Source organism: Lynx rufus, unplaced genomic scaffold, assembly GCF_022079265.1.
Source record: "Lynx rufus isolate CCGP_SWC_20201006 ecotype Redwood Valley unplaced genomic scaffold, mLynRuf1.p SCAF_16, whole genome shotgun sequence".
Lineage (NCBI taxonomy): Eukaryota > Metazoa > Chordata > Mammalia > Carnivora > Felidae > Lynx > Lynx rufus.
The window spans coordinates 8,297,189-8,319,797 of NW_025814830.1; the positions used below are offsets into that span (position 1 = coordinate 8,297,189).

The window sequence follows — 22,609 nt, forward strand, 5'->3', positions numbered from 1 at the left end:
TATGGCATTTCTTTTGTTTTTCTATTTTGGTACATACAAGGCAGTTAGTGTTTATTTGTCCTTTCTTACCAAAATAGCCTTTGTCTCATGGGTGAGGGAACCAATGTGAGAATTCTGCCAGTGGTTGGGTATTTCTATTGCAATTCGGCATTCTGGAACTTGGGAAATAACCATACAATGGGTTCCACTACATATGGACCTGAGCAAAAGTTAGGTTATTATTTGTTGTTTATAAGCCCCAACTACTAACTGGTGGGCACAATGCATTTGAGGTTCCAGGAATTAATGTCATGTCTACCGTCCAGTAATCCCTCCGTATTCTACTTATTTCCACTTATCTAATGCAAAACTTCCATAAATATGGCTGCAAGTCACTTTGAGGAAGTCTAGAACAATTTATGGTATATACTTTTGGCAGTGTATCAGATGCTTTCCTCAAGGGAACCTGGCCTGTTCTTTAAGATGCTCTGGAAATGGGAATGGACTCACTCACCAAGACTGCCAATGCTCCCCTCACCAATGAACTTCTTAAATCTTTGGCAAAGGCAGTGTTCTTTAAACCCTCCCAGGGCACATAGAGGGTTACGTTGAGCGGGTCTTGCATGACAAATTCACTTCAGCAGTCTGACATTCCCATGTCTTTGTATACCTTCTACAGCAGTTCTTAGCTGGGGACAATTTTGTCCCCCACCCTGGGGCATTTGGCAGTGTCCTGAGACATTTTCTATTGTTACGGCTGTTGGGGGGGGGTGCAGCTGGCATCTAGTGGGTAGAGGCCAGAGATGCTGCTGCAGAGATGCTACAATGCACAGGACAGCCCCCAACACCAAAGAGCTACCCAGTCCAAAATGTCAGTTGTGTCAAGGTTGAGAAAATATTTTACAACATACTTATAAAGTTCTAGCATTTTGACTTTAGTGTATATAGGGTAACTAGGTTCAGGTTTTAGTCATTTTACTGAACAAACTGTTGAAGGCATTCACAGATGCTCAAACAGTCTGAAATTGATGTTCAGGGCACTCATACCAACAAATCCACCCTACTCCAATATTATATTACTTCCGCCTGATTCCATACCCTTAAGACCCACAACCATATAGATTTCTCAGGTTTCTATTGATACAAATTATGTAAAAATATTTAGGCAAGGTATAGCGTCTCCTCATGGTTATACTTTATACCCGATGGCTCCCTCCACTCCCACTACTTTCCCCTTCCCTGCAAAGATTTAGTTATGATTAACAGGTCTAGAAAAATGAGAGGCAGTAGAGAAAAGTCTTAAGGATCTAGTTTCCTGCAAGGAACCCATCTTGGGGGAGATCATAACAGGTTCTTCAGGCAAGAAAAAACTACATCAGAAGAGAGAAAAAGGCTTCCTTCTAATGGCAAAGGAGGCTCACCTGAGTTTAGAGATCAAAGGCCTCCGTTTTGTTGGAATCTACCCATATATTTCTTCCTCAATTTTTCAGGATTCTAGTCCTTCCCTTTGATGCTCTGTACCATAAGAGAATCTACAAGTTTGTGAATCGATGTGTTATCATTCAGCTGCTTACTGAATTTGACTTTGGGTCTCCTTTTTGTTAGAAAGAAAGAAAGGAAAGAAAGGAAAGCAAGGAAAGCAAGGAAAGCAAGAAAGCAAGAAAGCAAGAAAGAAAGAAAGAAAGAGAAAAAAGCCAACTCTTTACAACAAGCCCTCAAAGTATTAATATGCAGCCAAGTTCAAATCTAAGATAGGAAAATCCTCCAGAGGCCATGAGTGTGGGCCCATGGTGTCAAGTGGGAGTTGAAACCGAATGGCCTACAAAAGCCAATGGAACTGGATACACAGCTAGAGGTTTAATCTTTTTTTTTTTAATTTTTTTTTCAACGTTTATTTATTTTTGGGACAGAGAGAGACAGAGCATGAACGGGGGAGGGGCAGAGAGAGAGGGAGACACAGAATCGGAAACAGGCTCCAGGCTCTGAGCCATCAGCCCAGAGCCCGACGCGGGGCTCGAACTCACGGACCGCGAGATCGCGACCTGGCTGAAGTCGGACGCTCAACCGACTGCGCCACCCAGGCGCCCCAAGGTTTAATCTTTATGTAGATGGGAGTCAAGGTCAGAGGAGCCAGGCACGCTGGGAGAGAATAGTGAACTACCCAGTATTACAAAGGAAATTCTCTTTCACTGACTGTGAAGAAACAGGTAGTCCCCACTGCTACCAGCATCTTTGGGCCAACCCAAAAGAACAAGATCAACCAGAAGGGCAGATACAAGAATCAAAAGGAAACCATTCTGAAATCCTGACTGAACCAGGTTTAAGTTCTGTTCTACTTGTAGTCTTTCCAGTTATGGGAGACAAATGTCTTTGGTTTAACACAGGGATTAACAGGCATTTTCTGTATAGGGCCAGAAAGTTCAGTATTTTAGGTTTTGTGGGCCAGTGTTTGTCACAACTACTAAAGTGTCACTGCAATGAGAAAACAGTCACAGATGATATATAAATGGGCATTGCTATGTTCCAATAAAGCTTTCAATACCTTGCCAAACTTTGGTTTAACCCATTAAACTACAAATTACCTTGAAATGACAGGCTATCCTGGTATCCATTAAACAAAACAAAACATGCAAGGCCTAGGATTTCTCACATCTAACGCAATTTGAGGTAGCATGGACTTCACATAGCATGTGAAGGTGTGGTCCAAGAAATCAACTTGGAAACCTTTCACATTATATACATTATATATACATATATGTGTATATATATGTATATGTGTATATATATGTATATGTATGTATATATACATGTGTATATATATGTATATATATATAAAATCTCCATTGCTGAGCAAAGCCCTTTAACCAAATAAGCATTAAATATCAGTAAAGTGACTAAGTAGAAATGATATTCAAACCTCACACAGCTTGCTTCCATCATGCTAGATGTTCCCCTATGCACATCTTTTCCTTAGGAAATCTTTGTTAAATTTTACCTCAAAACAGGTGTACTTTCGTTCTCCATCTTCAAGATTTGCCCAGTTACTCTGTAAACAAGTTTTTCATCATCCCTTTTCTCCCACAGCTCAAGGTTCTGTTTCATGGTGTCTGGAAAGAGCCAGCTACCACCCTGATCAGAACAAGCCAGTACTGTGGGATTCCGTTCACCCAGGAGGGAAGTCTGACAAGAAGTAGGGGATGTACAAATCTCCACTGTTGGAGTTACACTAGAATCTTCTAAGCCACATGGATTTATGCCTAAGCTTCAAATATATTAATTACAAATACACAGTTACGCTCACTGTATGTATCTGTATCTTTGAATGACTACAGAATTTTTTTTTTCTTTTTACAACTGATTTCCAGGGTTCTATTCCTTAATTTTGGCCTTACATGCCACATGATGATACGATTTTACCGTAAGAGGTATGTTCTTAGAAATTTTTAAAATTATATTTTACATAGCTTACTCTGCTGCTGTAAAATAACAGTATTTTACTATAAAACTGATGCTCAACGAAAAATCTGAGTTAAATACTATAAAATCTCTGAGAATCTTCCTTGCCACGATTTACGTAATGGAAATATCCCTTCACATGACTGGATGCATTATTAACACATTCATAGACACACACACGTTTGATTAAGGTACTTGATGTGCCTAAACTGCCTTAAACTGTTACATTCTTGTCTTGGCTTTAAGCCTTAGCCATCATTTTAATGAATGTTATTGTATATCAAAACATATTTATATAAATCCCTACTGATGAACATTTATTTCCACTTTTAAAAAATTCAGTTACGGGGCGCCTGGGTGGCTCAGTCGGTTAAGCATCCGGCTTCAACTCAGGTCATGATCTCGCGGTTTTTGAGTTTGAGCCCCGCACCGGGCTCTGTGCTGTCAGTTCAGGGCCTCCAGCTTGCCTCGGATTCTGTGTCTCCCTCTTTCTCTGCCCCTCCCCTACTCTTGCTCTTTCAAAAAATGAATAAATGTTAAAGAAAAAAAAATTTAGTTAACAGCACTGATGTGCTACTCATCTTTTCTATTTGAAACTCCAAATCATAAGTTCATATTCTACCTTCTCCAGATCAAAGGGATTCCACATTCTACATTTTGATAAATACTGACCAGTTTCAAAACAAAAAACAATTATTCAATCCACTGCTAGGAAAAAGCGTGAAAGTCAGTCATGCCTCAACGGTCAATGTGTTTGAGGAAATTCTCAAATACCAACAAATAATTTTTCTTTCCTTCTTTCTCAGGGTGGGGAGAGGATGCAGTAATGGGATAGAGAACTTGACAATAGTAATCTACTTCAAATAGCCTCTCTACCTAAGAAGTTTTGATGAAAGTAATGCTAAAACTCTTAGAAGGCAATGACGTCAAAGTCTGGATGGAAATATGGAGAATAAGACACCAATGATCAATTCAACATTTACTAAGAGATGTGTGTCATTAGTGGAACTTTGACACTTAAACCCCTGCTTTGACATTCTTGAAAATAATAATCGACAGTGTTAAGGTCTTATTATTGTAAGATCAGCAATTTTTTGGTCTATGCTCTCACAAAAGGTAACTGTCTGGGATTCTATTGATTTTATGCAGACTAAGTTCAAGGTCCAATGATAAGACACAACCTGATGAGAGGCTGGAGAAGACAGGAGCTCCTCACAACAGGGCAACGTCAAACTACCAGGACAGACTGCAGTACTGAGTGGTCTCAGTTCAACTGTCTCCCTGAACTAATTTTATTAAGGCCGATTTTAGGTCACCTCTTCTGAATATAAATTTTTGTGAAATTCCGGAGGTGATCTCAACACAATTTTCAAATATACCATTTCCGCCATTCATTAATTTAACAAACACTGAGCACCTCCAAAGTCCCCAGCATGTTAAGACTCTGCAGATCCAGAACAAGTCTGTGCATTTATGGAGCTTACATTCTAACGGGCATTCATTCTAGCATGTCCATCAGACTTTTGTACAAGGCCTGATAAAACTCGTCCTTTCCAAAGCCTCTCCCCTGAATAGTATTTAATAATAAAGCTCAAAGTTCAAACTGTACTTCGCTATACAACCCACAAGCATTCTCTGCTGCGTGCCCTCCTGACTACTGGGATATGTTAAGCTGGGGCTGAACACTGACTTTAGTGAAACAAACAAGTTCTTTTGAACTTTATGATTGGAAGAATTCACGGGACACTGGGGTTTTCTTTTTAAAAAATCATTTTATGCAACTATTTTCCTGTGTAGATTCTCTGCTGTTCTTACCACTCCCATTGCTTTTGTAAGATTTATCACCGGCATGGATTCTGTGATGAATGGTAAGGTTGGATCGCCAGCTGAAGCTCTTACCACAGGTCTCACACTTGTAAGGTTTCTCCCCTGTGTGAACTCTCTGATGAGACTGTAGCTGTGAAGAGCGACTGAAGACCTTGCCGCACACATCACATTTGTACGGTTTCTCTCCAGTGTGGACGCTCTGATGCAGCTGAAGACTTGAGGCCTGACTGAAGTGCTTACCACACTCCCCACACTTGTAGGGTTTCTCTCCTGTGTGGACCCTCTGATGCATGTCCAGATTCAAGCTCCACTTGAAGCCCTTCCCACACTCCTCACACTTGTATGGCTTTTCTCCGGTGTGCACTTTTTGATGGGCTTGCAGGTGTGAACTGCGACCAAAGCTCTTCCCGCACTCTGCACACTTGAAAGGTTTCTCTCCGCTGTGAACTCTCTGGTGCGCCAGAAGATTTGAGGCCTGCCTGAATACCTTCCCACACTCCTCACAATTATATGGTTTCTCTCCTGTGTGGATTCTGCAGTGAATTTTGAGATCTGCTCTACGACTGAATCCCTTCCCACACTCTTCACATTTGTGTGGCTTCTCTCCGGTGTGGATCAGCTGGTGAATCTGAAGTCGGGAACTCTGATTGAAGCCCTGCCCGCATTCCTCACACTTGTAAGGTTTCTCCACGCTGTGGGCCTTCAGATGGATTTGAAGATATGAACTCTGACTGAAGCCCTTCCCACATACCTCACATTTGTAGGGTTTCTCCCCTGTGTGGACTACCAGATGAACTTGATAATGGGAGTTCCTCCTGAAGCTCTTCCCACACTCATTGCATTTGTATGGTTTTTCTCCTGTATGGACTCTCTGATGGGCTTGAAGATTTGAACTCAGAGTAAAGCCTTTACCACACACATTACATATATAGGATTTCTCTCCAGTGTGGACTCCCTGATGGGCCTGAAGACTTGAAGGCCGACTAAAGCCTTTACCACATTCCTCACATTTGTAGGGCTTTTCTCCCGTGTGGACCCTCTGATGAATGTATAGATTTGAGCTACAAATGAAGCCCTTCCCACACTCCTCACATTTGTATGGTTTCTCTCCTGTATGGACTCTCTGATGGGATTGAAGATGTGAATTCCGACTGAAGCTTTTACCACACGCATCACATCTGAATGGTTTCTCCCCAGTGTGGACCCTCTGATGGTCCTGCAGATGAGAGGCCTGACTGAAGGCCCTCCCACACTCCTCACAACTATAAGGTTTTTCTCCTGTGTGGACTTTGCAATGAACGGTAAGTGCTGATCTACGACCAAAGGCTTTCCCACAGTCCTCACATTTGAATGGCTTCTCTACAGTGTGGACATTCTGATGGGTTTGCAGAAGTGAGTTCTGACTGAATCCCTTGCCGCACTCACCACACGTATAGCCTTTCTGTCCCACGTGAACTCTCTGATGAATACGAAGAACTGAGCTATAACGGAAGCCTTTCCCACACTCACTACATGTATGAGACTTCACCTTTGAGTGTAACTGTTTATGAAGACCAAAGGTGGAGAGGTCACTGAAGGTTTTTTCACATTCATTACATCGGTAAGGTTTCTGTCCTGTGTGAATCACACTATCCTGGTTCAATGCTGAAGCCTTCATGCCGTCTTTCTCATAATCATCGTGGCAATAAGATTTGTCACTTCTGTGTATTCCATGATTGAGGGGATGTGAAATCCAACCGATCGCGTCAACATCTTGTTTACACCGACACAGATGATTTTTCATGGAAATTTGCTGATATCTGTTCTGATAACTCTGCGACTCAGTCAAAGACGTTTTCCTCCAAGAGTCCTGGACTCTCAGAATTGGAAACTCTGAGTTTTCAGTACCACTGGGACCAGCCACTTTACAATTTAGCATACAGTTCTCATCTTCAGAAATTTGAATAGACAGTCCCGCTCCAAGCTGGCAGGGGGAATCACCCTGCTTGTGAAACTGAGGACTATTTCTCATGGAGTTCTGCCATCTGGTTAGGTCACTTGCGATGTGTTGCCAGATTTGCCAGCAGGTAAGCTCTTCACGTGGTCCTCTGTCTTGAAGAGTCCTCAGCTCACTTTGACTGTTCCCTCCTATAGGGACAGAATTCAGACATGAGGACAAGTGAAAGCACTGTTCAGGGTCACGATTTCACACTTAGGACACAGCACAAGACTTTACTGAACCTCAGGATGGTCCGGCTTATCTTTTTCACCACGTATGAAATACTCTGGCTTATATACTGATAGAAACCAAGAGGTAGTCCATTAAACTCCCAACCGCTTAGCATCAATGAAACCTACTTGAAACAAAATTACTGCCATCTGACATACTATTTAAATCATGTCAGAAATGACAGGTCTTTCCCACCACAATGCATTATCAGTAAGGACAAGCGTGTTGCAGTGTTGACAGCTTTTGACAGTGCATCGCAGTTAGCAGGCACTCAAGAAGCACATGCATAGATGAATCCCAGTTTGAGGTCTGAGATGATGATGATGATGATGATGATGATGATGATTAGAATTAGAATTATAAATCCCAGTTTAAGTGTGAACAGGACAGAGGAGCCAAAGAACTTTTACAAGTATTTGAAGTAAGAAAAGAAGGGGCACCTGGGTGGCTCAGTCGGGTGAGTGTCCGACTTCGGCTCAGGTCATGATCTCATGGTTTTTGAGTTCGAGCCCCGCATCAGGCTCTTTGCTGACAGCACAGAGCCTGGAGTCTGCTTTGGATTCTGGGTCTCCCTCTCTATGCCCCTCCCCTGCTCACACTCTTGTCTCTGTTTCTCTCTTTCAAAAACAAATAAACATTAAAACAAAAAAAAATTGAAATAAGGGGTGCCTGGATGGCTCAGTCGGTTAAGCAACCGACTTTGGGTTGGGTCATGATTTCATGTTCGTGGGTTCGAGCCCCACCTCAGGCTCTCTGCAGACAGCGCGGAGCCCAGACCCTGCTTTGGATTCTGTGTCTCCCTCTCTCTCTGCCGCCCCCCGCTTGTGCTCTTTCTCTCTTTCAAAAATAAACATTTAAAAACATTTTTGAGGGGTGCCTGGGTGGCTCAGTTGGTTAAGTGTCCAACTTCGGCTCAGGTCATGATCTCACGGTTTGTGGGTTCGAGCCCCACATCAGGCTCTGTGCTGACAGCTCAGAGCCTAGAGGCTGCTTCAGATTCTGTGTCTCCCCCTCTCTCTGCTTCTCCCCTGCTTATGCTCTGTCTTTCTGTCCCTCAAAAATAAATTAATGTTTAAATAAATAAGTAAATAAAAATTAAAAACAATAAAAATAAAACATTTTTTGAAATAAGAAAAGGACGGGTAAATACAGATTACTAAGAAAGTGAAAGGCGGCACCAGAGGCAGCAGTACACCAAGGGGGTACTGAGGAGAAAATCAAAGGTGCTAAAGAAAGAAAAGCATGAAGACTTATGCACTAGATCCTTCTGAGACTTTTGTATTATCTAAAATTTTTTTTAATGTTTTTATTTTTTGAGAGAGAGAGAGAGAGCTCATGCGCATGAGCAGGGGAGGAGCAGAGAGAGGGGGAGACACAGAATCCGAAGCAGGCTCCAGGCTCCAAGCTGTCAGCACAGAGCCCGACGCGGGGCTCAAACTCACCAGCCGTGAGATCATGGATGACCTGAGCCGAAGTCGGACACCTAACTCACTGAGCCACCCAGGCGCCCCTGTACTATCTCTCTAAATATACCCTAATCACCCTCCCCACACTACCCTGCCAAGTAAGAATCAAATTTAGAGGCCAGGGACGAATGCCGACTCTTTGAAGACAGCGTGGAAAAATTTTGGATATAGATCCATTGGTCTTCAACAAGAATCATTTTCAAAGTGAAGAATGGTTTCTTAGTGAGCTGGGAAATCAATTCCATAGCTTACAATATTTAGAAGAAACAGATCAGAAATGATTAGAGAATCATTACAAGCAATAAAGGTGTCATTATATGAAACGCCTTCAAAAGTCATACATTTAAATACATACACAAACACAATGTCTGAGGTAACAACGTTAAGATCCGCTTCTTATTATACATGTGGATTTTGGAAGCAGCAAATGGGATGCAGTTGGGCAAATCTTTCAAGGGAAAGGCAAACTCACAAGCTTGCTATTTTCTGAGACCTTTCATTCTCTGATACAAGAGACACAGAAACTGAATATTTTCCCTTCTATGGAGGAGCTGCCTAACTGGACAGAAGAATCCACAATTAAAAAAACAATTCCTCCCCAAATGAATATGCTCTGCTACTAATGGAAAGTCACAGGGAAAGAATGTTATTCAGTTTGGTTATAATGACAGTGCTGCAGGTTCTGTATAGGTTTCTGTACAAGTTGGTGCGGGTCAATTTGTACAGAAAGGCAAACACACACATGCACACGCACGTATACCAGGGGCACCAGAAACATCGGAATCAGGTCAGGAATTCATTTAAAGACAAAAACTGGTTTGCAATATCCCCTATTCACGTGGATCTGTTCACCACCTATCAGCTATCTCCATTGAAGGCAGGTTTCCCTCTAAGGGAACTCATTCATTTATTCAACAAATATTTACAGATCTCCTGCCACGTACCAGGACTGTTCTAAGCACTAAGGATAGTGAACAAGAAACAGAAAAATCCCCCCACTTTTAAAAATTACACTCCAGTGAGGAGAGAAAGGTAATAAGCAATGAACAAAAATATATGTGAGGTGAGGACCAGGGCTCAGACACAGAATAAAGCAGGGCACAGAGAGTAGAAAGGGGAAGGCATTTTCAACAGGGTGGTCAGAGCCCAACATGATATTAAAACTGAGTGACCCAAAAGGAGAGAAGGGGCCTGAAGGATTGGAGGTGGAAAAGTATTCCAGGCAGAGAGAAGAACGAGTGAAGGGCTCTGAGGCAGAAGCTTCCTTTGCGGGTCTGGGGAACGGCAGAGAGGACGCTGTAGGCAGAAAAGATGGGGCAAGAGGGAGGACGGATGTATTCGGAAAGGCAGTGGGGGATGAACAGCAGACCACAGAGGACGTTCTGGAGGCTGTCGTCAGTGGTTCTCATTCTACGTAAATGAAGCCGTAAAAGAATTCTGAACAGAAGACTAGCCTAACCTGGCCTGAAGTTACAAAGGATCACTCTGGCTGCTACTTGAAGAACAGACTGTAGGAGGAGTCACACAATCCAGGAAAGAGCTGTGGCAACTTGGACACGGGCAACAACACAGGGGTGGCGAGAAACAACAAGGATGGTCAGGAAACTGAGAACTCACACGTGCTTGGTTCTTACCCACATTTCTCTCCATCTGGGCTGCGGTCTTCATCGACCAAAGCTTCTCTTTTTCTATACGCCATTTATCTTGTTTCAAGGATTGGTGTCCTAAGAACATGCAAAGTCACGAGTTAGAACGAACACATGAGAGGGGTGCCTGGGTGGCTCAGTCAGTTAAATGGCCAACTTCGGCTCAGGTCATGATCTCACAGTTCATGAGTTCGGGCCCCGCATCGGGCTCAGCGCTGACAGCCTGGAGCCTGCTTCAGATTCTGTGTGTGTCTCTCTCTGCCCTCCCCCCACTCTTGCTCTGTCTCTCTCTCTCTCAAAAATAAATAAACGTTAAAAAAAAAATTAAAAACAAAGAATGCACACACGAGGGCTAAAATTCACTGGAAACTTTTTGAGTTCCAACTGCATATTCGAGGTATCGAAAGTTGTGTTTTTCCAACCTGTTTTAAATCATGACCCAAAAGCTAAATACATGGCATTTATTTCATGACCCAAATACATACCTAAAGATACGTACTGTTGAAACAATGTTTGAATGCTCTATTTCTGACCAATGTCCGTGCTCACTAAATCCCTCCCACTGGCCCTCACACACTCCTGCACTCAGCCAGTTTTTGCTGCAATGCGTCCTCAGAAGCTCATATCCTCTACCTTATTTATTTCATTCAAAGTTGCTCACAGACCTCAATAAACCAGTTTTATAATGCATTAATGGGATAGGAGTGAAATCTGAAATCGAATAGGCAAAGCGTAGCAGTATACATAGTCCATTTATAGTTCTTTACCAAACCCAAATAAAAAAGACCTGAAAGATCCCGTTCACAAAGACCAGAGACATCCTGTGTCCCGTAGGAAATGGAAAAGTTCACTCCCCAAACTCAGAGAACCATCTCAAGAGCCCCCAAAGGTCACAAAGATACTCCAGAGGGGGGCTGTCCTCACCCACGGAGACCAGGTTCCTGAAGTTTTCTAACATCACATCCTGGTACAGCTTCCTCTGGGCAGAGTCCAGCAGTCCCAGCTCCTCCTCCGTGAAGGCCACTGCCACATCCCTGAACGTCACTGCCTCCTACGACAAACACACACAACCTCCATCTTACACCCGATGTCCACTGCGAGAGGTGGGAAGGATGGGGGGGAAGTTGCTCTGGCCCCCGAGCAATGTGTAGGTTTCCCAGCGCCACTCCTACCCTACCAGTGCCACACGCGGATTTCCCGCAGCCTCGTCACAAGTGCTGCTATGAGGGGCACCTGGGCGGCTCAGTCGGTTACACATTCGACTTGATTTCAGCTCACTCACGGTGTTTTGGGTTCGAGCCCTGCATCAGGCTCTGCACGGACAACGTGGAACCTGCTTGGGATTCTCCCTCTCTCTCTGCCCCTAGCCCACTCACGCTCTCTCAAAATAAATACAGAACCTTAAAAAAAAAAAAAAAAAAAGTGTTGCTATGGAAAGGAAAGCTTGTCTATTCACCCGGCCCTCTCAGTGAACACTATAAAAAGCAAACTCCCTAGAATTTGAATCGCTGTATCCTATACTAAAAAGGTTTTACTTTTTAACCAACGTTGCTAATTACCCCAGGAACATTTAACAGTTTAGCCGCAGCAGTGTTTGATGGCACCTGCCGTCCCACTGAGGTGGGATCAGATGAGGAGTAGCATTCTGTGTGGAAATAATCCAAAGGGAAGCCAGGTCCCTGAATGAAACACTCTCGCCTCCTGTACCTGTCTTCACTTGCACACCACACTCTGCCTCCAGATCCCTGGTTTTCTTGTGTGAACTTAAGCAGGTACCTTTTTCCCAACTCCTTTTCTTTATATTTAAAATGAAGATGGGGATGCCTGGGTGGCTCAGTCAGTTAAGCGTCCTACTCTTGATTTTGATTTTGGCTCAGGTCATGATCTCGTGGTTTGTGAGTTCGAGCCCCACATCGGGCTCTGTGCTGACCGCTCAGAGCCTGGAGCCTGCGTTGGATTCTGTGTCTCCCTCACTCTCTGCCCCTCTCCCGCTAGCTCCCACTCACTCTCTCAAAAATAAATAAATGTTAAAAAAAAATTTTTTTAACAAATTTAAAAGACAAATAAAAACTAAAGAGAGAAGAACCTATGTCCAGCCTTGGAGGACTAAAAGGACATTTTTAACAGCAAAAAAGGCAAGCCCTACTCACCTTGAACAAGCTCATTTTCTCTTTCCTTCTGGAGAAACAGAATCCTAAGAAGACAGACTGAGAAAGGAGAAAGAAGTCAGTGGCAATCAGTCAGGTACGTCACTAACCTAGGGGGCGGCTCACTGTGAATCAGCAAGGGCACTCCTTCCTCGGCACAGTGCAGGTGAACAAGCCTTCACAAGCAGAATGAGACATGTATACCAGATACCCGCCCTCTATCCCTTCCATAGTAGTTCAAGGAACACCTGCCCAACCACAAAAATGGCTCCACCACAGTGCCCCTGTAGCTTCCGCTACAGGGAATCCCCGTAGGAATTCTTATCCCGGGTATGATATATATTGAGACTGCACCAGTAAGAGTTGGCTCTGGAGTCAGCGTGCATGGGCTGAAATCCCAGCTAGGCTATTCAGTAGCAGTGTCATCTTGGGCAGATCATTAACATCTCTCTGCCTCGATTTTGTCATGTGCAAGTGGGGGAGAATAACGCTACCAACGTCCTGGGACCACGGAAGAGGTGGAAAGCTCCCAGAGCCCTGCCAGTTCCTTATTTCTTTGCAAATGCAGGGACACATTCTGCAGAATAAGACTCTACAGTTTAGATTCTCTCTACCAAGAGAATATTGTTAAAATACACAGAGATCAAAGGTTGTCGCTCTGTCGGGTGAGAGTCTTATTAACTGCTCCACATCTCCGGTTGTCTTCCTAATAATTTGAAACCTCAACAACAATATTTAGAGAGACATGGCCAACTTTTTATAAAAGTTACAAAAATAAGTGAAGTTTCTTTCTTTTTTTCTTAATGTTTATTATTTATTTTTGAAAGAGAGAGAGAGAGTCTGGGCAGAGAGAGAGGGAGACACAGAATCCAAAACAGCCTCCAGGCTCCGAGCTGTCAGGACACAGCCTGAAGCAGGGCTGGATCTCACGGATCGTGAGATCATGACCTGAGCTGAAGTCAGATTCTTAACCCACTGAACCACCCAGGCACCCCAAGTGAAGTTTCTTTTTAAGCAGGAAGTGCACTTTTGACAAGTATGCATGGAGATAAAGAAAACTAATAAAACCCAAGCTTCTACAACAAAAAATAGGTTGACAGTCCTGACCTAATTTAAATAAAAAAGACAGACATCTGAGTTGTAACCATACTGTTATAAATAAAGGAATGTATAAGAAATAAATAGGTAGGAAGAAAAAGTTCCCCCTCTGGCAGAAGGCAAGGTAAAAAAAGTAGAATGAAAGAAAGATAGTTAGAAAATCATCAAAGGATGCCAAAAAATGGTGAAAGTTTGGGAATAAATAAATAAAATATTAACTGCAAAATGGAAAACAGGAACCTGGCAGACACCTTACCCAAGAAAACAAATTTGACACCAGCAGTTGGGTCAAACCAACAAACTGACAGGTGCCTCCCGTGATGCACCAAGAAGGTGGCCTTACCACTGACTTCTGTAGCATCCCTGTTGCTAACGTACAGCCTGAATCAAATCATAAACAAATATCAAATAAACCAAAAAAGAGGGACATTCTACAAAATAATTTGCCAATATTCTTCAAGAATACCATCCTCTAAATTACATAAATGAAGCCTGAGGAATTATTCTATCTTTTTGTTTTAGGTAACCTTTAAAAATTTTTTTCAAACGTTTCATGTTTAATGTTTATTTTAATGTTTAATGGGGCAGGGGGGGAAGTAGAGACACAGGCAAAGAGAAAATCCGAAGCAGGCTCCAGGCTCCAAGCTGTCAGCACAGAGCCCGACGCGGGGTCTGAACTCACGGACTGTGACATCATGACCTGACTTGAAGTCGGATGCTTACCCAACTAGCCATCCAGGTGCCCCAAGGTGTTTTAAATTTTTTTTTTTAATGTTTAGTTTTGAGAGAGAAAGAGAGACAGCATGTGAGCAGGGGAGGAGAAGAGAGAGAGGGAGACACAGAATCTGAAGCAAGCTGCAGGCTCTGAGCTGTCAGTACAGAGCCTGACATGGGGCATGAACCCACAAACCAAGAGATCATGACCTGAGCCGAAGTCAGACACTCAAATAACCAAGCCACCCAAGGCGCCCCAAGTTTTAAGTAATCTTTATATCCAACAAGGGGCTCAAACTCATAACTCCAAAATCTGGAGTTGCATGCTCTACAGACTGAGCAAGCCAGGCGCCCCAGAATCATTCTAGAATAAAGACTAACAAAACAAAAACTAAGTTCAACGCATATCACAGGACTGAACCCTGAACTAGAAAAAGGAAATTGCTCTCAAAGACTTTCTTGGAAAAACTGAAAAAAACTGAAATTTGTACTGTGGATTAGATAACAGTACATTATTATCATAATTAATTCCATATTGACCAGTCTACAGCTCGCTCTCAAATGGTTCAGCAAAAAAACATAATATACAAGTATGATAAAGCTGCGAAAGAGAAAAAAAAGGGGGGAGGCCTTGAAAGCTAACAGCAGCAAACAGCTAGTGCTTGGTGTTTGCCACCGATCAGTGAGAATCTGACAGGGCCACTCAGTGATCATGATGTGACACATCTTCCTTCGGAAGAGGACAAGACACAGGACGCCTGGGTGGCTCAGTCAGTTAAGCGTCCAACTTTGGCTCAGGTCATGATCTCACGGTCCAGGAGTTCAAATTTTTTTTTTTTCAACGTTTATTTATTTTTTGGGGGACAGAGAGAGACAGAGCATGAACGGGGGAGGGACAGAGAGAGAGGGAGACACAGAATCGGAAACAGGCTCCAGGCTCTGAGCCATCAGCCCAGAGCCTGACGCGGGGCTCGAACTCCCGGACCGCGAGATCGTGACCTGGCTGAAGTCGGACGCTTAACCGACTGCGCCACCCAGGCGCCCCACGGTCCAGGAGTTCAAACCCTGCATTGGGCTCTGTGCTGACAGCTCGGAGCCTGGAGCCTGCTTCAGATCCTTTGATTCCTCTGCCCCTCCCCTGCTCGTGCTCTCTCTCTCTCACTCTCAAAAATAAATAAACATTAAAAAAAAATTTTTTTTAAAAAGGATGAGACACTTTGTTACACAGACACAAAGACATTCTTTGTTGTAGCCCACCCCCAGCTAACATGAGTGACTAGTTTATTAATAGTGACAACTGCAGTCTCATTTTGTTTCTCCCATCTACTAGACAAAAATTATTACAACATTCAGTCATCAAATTGCTTCTGCTTCCTGACAGCATCCAAACCAGATCAAACTCTCACTGCTTAAAACTCCCCGACTCAGTTAACACAAGGCAAAAACCCTGTTAGCAGCCCCACTTAATAGCCTCTTACCAAGACACCCTGGGTGTGTGGGCTTCCTTGCTTCCCACAAGCTGAAACCAAGCTAATGCTTTGATTACAGAGACGTCCCTGGTGGTTTGGGGCTGACACTCACTGACAGAGCAAATAGACAAAATATAAGTTAGTAACTGATGAATCTGATGAAGATATGAGACTTCGTTATGCTATTTTTGCAACTTTTCTAGAAGTTTGAAGGTACATAAAAAGAAAAAGTGAGGGGTGCCTGGGTGGCGTAGTTGGTTAAGCGTCCAACTCTTGATTTCAGCTCAGGTCGTGATCTTGCGGTCCCTGAGTTCAAGCCCCACATCGGGCTCTGTCTGCACTGGCAGTGTGAACCCTGCTTGGGATTCCCTCCCTCTCTCTCTCTCTCTCTCTCTCTCTCTCTCTGCCCTTCCCCGGCTCTCTCTCTCTCTCTCAAAAATAAATAAACATTTAAAAAATATATTTTAAAAAAGTGAAAGAAAATAGGAAATAGTCATAGCTATAAGAACAGTAATGGGGCTCCTGGGTGACTCAGTCAGTTAAGCGTCTGACTTCGGCTCAGGTCATGATCTCACAGTTTGTGAGTTCGAGCCCCGCGTCAGGCTCTGTGCTGACACCTCAGAGCCTGGAGCCTGCTTCGGATTCTGTGTCTCCCTCTCTCTCTGCCCCTCCCCCACTCACGTTCTGTTTCTCAAAAACAAACATTAAAAAAAAAAAAAGAATACTAATGATAGCAGTAGTTCTGATAAAGGTGACTATAGCAAAAATATCTTATGTTAACAGTAACTACTAGCTGATCTTCAAACTTCCGGAAGAATTTCTCTATTACAAAAGATGGCAACAAATTCACTCCCCAAAGTACACACATCCTCCAATTCCCTCCAGTTTGACTCTACACTTGCCAGCTGCCTTCTGCTCAAGTCAATACACTGCAAGCCAACATGACAGCTGACAAGAACGAGTCGGGGGGGGGGGGGGGTGGGGGGGGGGAGAAACCACTGGACTGAGCTGGGCTATGGTGTACCCAGCTCAGTTTTATCTGTGACCTCCAGCAAGGTCCATTTTCCAGGTCTCAGCTTCCAGACAAGAGCCTTTTCCTGAGCTTCTGGACTTTTCACGTGCATAGGAATCTCCCCAGAATCTTGCTGGAATGCGGATTCCTGGGTCCCATGGGCAGAAAGTTTAAATAAAAGGTCTCGGAAGGGGCTCAAGGATGAGCATTTCTACCCAAGTGATGCCAAGGCCACTGCTCTGTGGGCCACAGTTTCAGGAGCATTGCAGTATCCCATCTGGCCCAAAGAAAGCAACCTCCACTAAACACAAATATACATAGAGCAACCAGACAGGCTAAAATGTTGTTGTTGTTACTGTTACATTCCAAGGTTATGGGTAGTTAACATTTGTATTTACATGCATTTCTGTATTTTCCATAATGATTAGGTTACTTCTATGATATAAGTATTATTTAGGGGCGAATGGGTGGCTCAGTTGGTTAAGTGTTTGACTTTGGCTCAGGTCATGATCTCACAGTTTGAGTTCGAGCCCCACATCAAGCTCTGTGCTGATGGTGCAGAGCCTGCTTGGGATTTTCTCTCTCTCTCTCTCTCTGCCCCTCCCCCACTCGTGCTTGCTCTCTCTCAGATACATAAACTTTTAAAAATTAAAAAATATGTATATTATTTAAAACAAATGACACAGACCAAAAATCTACTTTAGAGATTTTGGACACCGAGGTGCCTCAGTAGGTTAAGCATCAGATTCTAGGTTTCAGCTCAGGTCATGATCTCATGGTTTGTGGGATCAAGCCCTAAGCAGGGCTCGGCGCTGATAGCAGGGAGCCTGCTTGGGATTCTCTCTCCCTCTCCCCCTCCCCCACCTGCGCGCACGCACTCTCAAAATAAATACACTTAAAAAACGGTTTAAAAAAATATAAGAAATTCTTAGAATATCCTAAACCTTGCTCTCAAGGTCCCTGCAGTCAAGTCCCAAAATGTTTTCACAATGATTCTAGCCAGTCCCTTATGCTCAAGGAGAATATATCAAAGAGATTCATGAACTCAGGTGATGGCTTCCGAATGTCCCGCTCTGCCTCCTACTACCTGGATGCCCATAGACAAATGGGCTATATTCTCCACCTCAGTCTCTCCTCATCTTTAAAGTAGGAAAAACATGGGGGCACGTAGGTCCGTGAAGCATTTGACTTTAGTTCAGGTCATGATACCCAAGGTTCGTGGGTCAGGCTCTGTGCTGACAGCTCAGAGCCTAGATAGAGCCTGCTTCGGATTCTGTGTCTCCCTCTCTCTCTGCCCCTCTTCCTGCTCCTGCTCTCTCTCAAAAGTAAATTAAAAATATTTAAAAAAAAATTTTTTTAAGTAGGAAAAACAGCAGTACTTCAAAGAGCCATTGTGTGAGGGGGGGAATGTGTTCATCTGTGTAAAGCTTTTAGAATGGAACTCTGCAACGAAGGCTCAGTTGTAATCATGCCCAAGTGCGTGTCCCACACTTTCTCCAGTTTACGTAACTATCTTGGTAGAAGAATGGCAAGTCCTACTCACGTGGGGCTCTGTTGCCTCCTCCCTGCAGTGCTTTTTGAGAAGTCAGGGCTGGGGAAGGAAAGGAGGTTGTGAAATACCAGTATTCTTTCCATTCCCAATAAATCACATTCCCCGGTATCAACTAGAAGCAACCCTCTCCTTCCAAAAAAAGGTCAGGAGTCCAGGACAATTCAGCATCCTGGGCTCGCAGAGTCTGAGAAACGGGCGCTTCTCGGATAATTACAGTAGTATTAATAACCACAACCCTCCCGCCAGGTACTTTTAAATCTTTTGCATGTACTATCTTGGTTTTCTCCCCACGGCACTGTATTAGGAAGGTATTACTTTTACTCCCCTTTTATAAAACAGCAAACCAAGGCATAGAGGGATTAAGTAACTCACCCAATGCGATACCGCACGAAGAGGGGTAGGTCGTAGGTGGGGAGCCAGAACACAGGTGCAGAGAGCCCGGGACACCCTCTAACCCGGAGAAGCACAACCAGAACCCGCCCCATCCCGGGCACTTCCCCAACGCGAAGAAGCTCCGCCCAGGAGAACGCAAATCACCCCCCCTCGGCCATCTAACCTCCGTTTTTAGCCGCTGCTCCTCTTTCTCTCCCAATGAAAGGCTGGTGGCTGCTGGCCCCGGGTGCGTTCCGGGGAAGTTTGAACGAGTCGTGAACAGCGGACCTGAAACCCTACAATCAGAGAAAAGATGGCTGCTACGGCGTCCTCCTGGGGCGGAAGTGCCTGCGGTCACCGGAGCTCCTGGACTACACTTCCCAGAATTCACCAGCACCACCGTGTTGAATGGAAGTACCTGCGACTACTCGGAGTTCCTGGACTACACTTCCCAGAATGCCGCAGGGAAAAACGTTTACAGCCGGGGCTTACAGTCGCTGCGGAGTGCGAGACTATACGGAGGTCTGGACCGCAGGGGCCAACCTGCGTCGCGTTGCGGCTACGGTGATAATAAGGCTCTCCAGACTACCCTTCGCCTAAGGTCGGAGCGGAAAACAGACAAAGCCACGCCCCTGATGCGGAAGTGCTCGACTCTTCTATTTCACTTCCAGGGATGCCTGAGAGGGTCTCCTGCAGTTAGTTGCCTTGCCATTTTAGCACGTCATCTCAGCACTTAGAAGAGTGTAGATTCTGTTCACGAAAAGCCGAGAAGCTAAGTAGCATTTTCGATATGCTCAAGGGACTAAAGCACGTAAATCCTTTTTTTTTCTTTCTTTTTTTTTTTTTTTACCACAGATGCTTCTTAGTAAATCCCAAAGAGCTCCACCATAGGAATAGGAGCAAAAGGAAACTGGGCCTTCATTGGCAAACGTTAAATCAGCTCAGTCCTTGAAACTGCATGAAAGTGAATTGTTGGCATCTTCTGACCCTTGCAGAAGCGAGTGGAAATCCTTTGTACGGGAAGATGTCGGTCATCATCCTAAACCTCAAATTATTCCTATCATTATAAAATTTGTCATATCAGTATTAGGCCAAATGAACTTTAAGGTGGAAAAACATTACTTGGCATAGGGCCACTTTTCGTAATGATAAAAGTTTCAAGGTACCAGAAAGTAATAACTTCAGTTTGTATTTTATAAAGCGAAAATTGAACTATGACAGAGAAAGATTCAAACTCAGTTGGAACTGGAGATTTTAACAGGTACACACATAGGGGGGAAATGTTGAGCCTTAAATGCATGTATTAAAATAGAGGAGAAGCTGAAAATCCCTCCGGAGAAAAACTAATCTCAGAAATGTAATAACGAATAACAAAACCAAAGAAAGCAGATAGAAGGAAAAAAGAGCAGATTAGTGAACTACCAACAAAATTAAGTGGATCCTGCCTTCCACAGAAGGTCAAAAGATCACCCTGTGGGGAAAGCAATGAAATTGATAAAAGTATGGTGAGAATGATTTTTAAAAAGACATATATGAAAAATAGTAAGTATCAGAAATTAAAGAGAACATCATGAGATACCATGATGATATTGTGAACAACTTTATAAAAATATATTTGTAGAGGTGTAGACGCTCAGTCAGTTGAGCGTCCAACTCTTGATTTTGGCTCAGGTCATGATCCCAGGGTCATGGAATCAGGCCTGGCATCAGCTCTGAGCTGAGTGTGAAACCTGCTTAAGATTCTCTCTCTCTTCCTCTGCCCTTCTCCCCTGCTTGTACTACTTTCTCTCTGTAACAACAACAACAACAACAACAACAATATATATATATATACATACATATGTATACATACATATGTATACATATATATACAACAACAATATACATATATATATATATGTATATATGTAATACTTGATGAAATGACAGAAATTTCACTTGCCAAACTCATCTATAAATTTCAGTGTTAACACCACATTCATCTGGACTTTCTATACACTTAATCATGTTAATTTAAGTGGGGTGCCTGGGTGGCTCAGCCAGTTAAGGGACTGACTCTTGGTCTTCGATCAGGTCATAATCTCAAGGTTCCTGAGATTGAGGACCGAGTTGGGCTCTGCACTGAGAGCATGGAGCCTGCTTGGGATTCTATCTCTCTCCCTCTCTCTCTGCCCCCTCTCCTGCTTGCTCACTCTCTCTTTCTCAAAATAAGTAAACTTAAAAAATCATGTTAATTGTAAGTAACAACCATTTTATTTCTTCCTTTCCAATTTGTATACCTTCTCTTTATTTTTCATTCCTTCTTGAACTGGCCAGGATCACTTATTTCCTCTAACACATTCTCAATTTTTATTTTTGCGTTGACTATTTTAAAGCAAATTCCAGAGAGGTACTCTCACATATAAATATATTAGTATCCATCTCTTACTGGTAAGAACATGTTTTTTAAGTAGGCTCCACCCCCCATGTGGGGCTTGAACTCACCACCAGGAGATCAAGGGTCACATGCTTCACTGCCTGAACCAACAAGTACCCCTGATAAGAACATTTTTAAAGCCTAAAGATATTGTGCAATTATGTTTAAGAAAAATAAAATGAGGGGGCACCTGGCTGGCTCAGTCAGAAGAGCGTGCAAGTCTTGATATCAGGATCATGAGTTTAAGCCCAAGGTTGAGTGTAGAGATTACTTAAATAAATAAACTTAAAAGAAAAAAGGAAAAGGAAAAATCTTTGTTTAATAACAATTTATATTCAAGCCCGGGTTAAAAAAAATTTTACTATTGTGTGAAATATGCCTAAACTAAATTTTTTTGAATCCAGATATTAAAAAAACGATCCATACATTTGAATGTATTGGTTATCACTATTAAATAGTTCTATAGTCATGCACTCTTCCTTTTTTTTTTTAAGTATGTGACTGAATTCATGGAAAATCACATTATTTTCCCTACACTTGCAGTATTTTGGATTTGGTTCATTGCTTCAACAACATTGAAATGCAGAAGTCAGTGGAATAATAATTACAGTATTCTTGTGTCTTTTTTTAATGTTTTTGTGTTCCAAATTCTGGGAAATCATCCTCTAAGAACTGTGCCTGGCTTAATGCAACATGGCACACAGAGCAGACACAGAAATTCTTCCCAATGGACAAGTCAATTGAAATCTTGAATGTAGTATGATGCAGTTTGTGCACATGTGTTTTTACTTTATATAAGTGATACTGTGTCTTAAAATTTATCCTGGTGTTTATATTATCCACTCAGGTGTATGTTTTTAAGATTTATCCACCCATCTTATCTAGTTTATAGAACTCCATTTTCTGCACCCACATTTTTTTAAAGTTTGTATTTAAATCCGAGTTAGTTAACATACAGTGTAATATTAGTTTCGGGTGTATAATTTAGTGATTCAGCACTTACATACAATACCTGGTACTCATCACAGTAAGTGCACTCCTTAATTCTATTCTATTCTATTCTATTCTATTCTATTCTATTCTATTCTATTCTATTCTATTCTATTCATTTAAGATTTTATTTATTTTTTTAAGTAGGCTTCACACCCAACATGGGGAGTGAACTCAACAACCCTGAGATCAAGAGTTGTATTGCTCTACTGACTGAACCAGGCAGGTGCCCCTCCCATCACCTATTTAACCCATC

The 22,609-nt window shown here is 43.0% G+C and overlaps 1 protein-coding gene across 3 annotated transcripts; it reads right to left on the reverse strand.

The window, feature by feature from the left end:
* Positions 1 to 3,928: 3,928 nt before the first annotated feature.
* On the reverse strand, positions 3,929 to 19,262 carry LOC124511050 (zinc finger protein 226-like). Of its 3 annotated transcripts, XM_047077903.1 has the most exons (5): positions 19,132 to 19,262; positions 18,567 to 18,614; positions 11,508 to 11,634; positions 10,572 to 10,661; positions 3,929 to 7,389 (listed from the first exon to the last, which is right to left on the reverse strand). In XM_047077903.1, the coding sequence occupies exons 3-5, from the start codon at positions 11,539 to 11,541 to the stop codon at positions 5,204 to 5,206; spliced, it is 2,310 nt and encodes a 769-aa protein (XP_046933859.1). In that variant the 5' UTR covers positions 11,542 to 11,634; positions 18,567 to 18,614; positions 19,132 to 19,262; the 3' UTR covers positions 3,929 to 5,203. The 3 variants fall into 3 exon arrangements, with proteins under 3 accessions (XP_046933859.1, XP_046933860.1, XP_046933858.1); XM_047077904.1 differs by lacking the exon at positions 11,508 to 11,634; XM_047077902.1 differs by lacking the exons at positions 18,567 to 18,614; positions 19,132 to 19,262 and adding an exon at positions 12,734 to 13,534.
* Positions 19,263 to 22,609: the final 3,347 nt, after the last annotated feature.

Excerpts from the sequence above, each read along its gene's own strand:
- LOC124511050 (XM_047077902.1), bottom strand. Across the intron at positions 10,662-11,507 it reads CAGGAACCTGGTCTCCGTGG|GACACCAATCCTTGAAACAA; the intron begins GTGAGGACAGCC and ends GCATGTTCTTAG. Across the intron at positions 7,390-10,571 it reads CCAGATGGAGAGAAATGTGG|GAGGGAACAGTCAAAGTGAG; the intron begins GTAAGAACCAAG and ends CTGTCCCTATAG.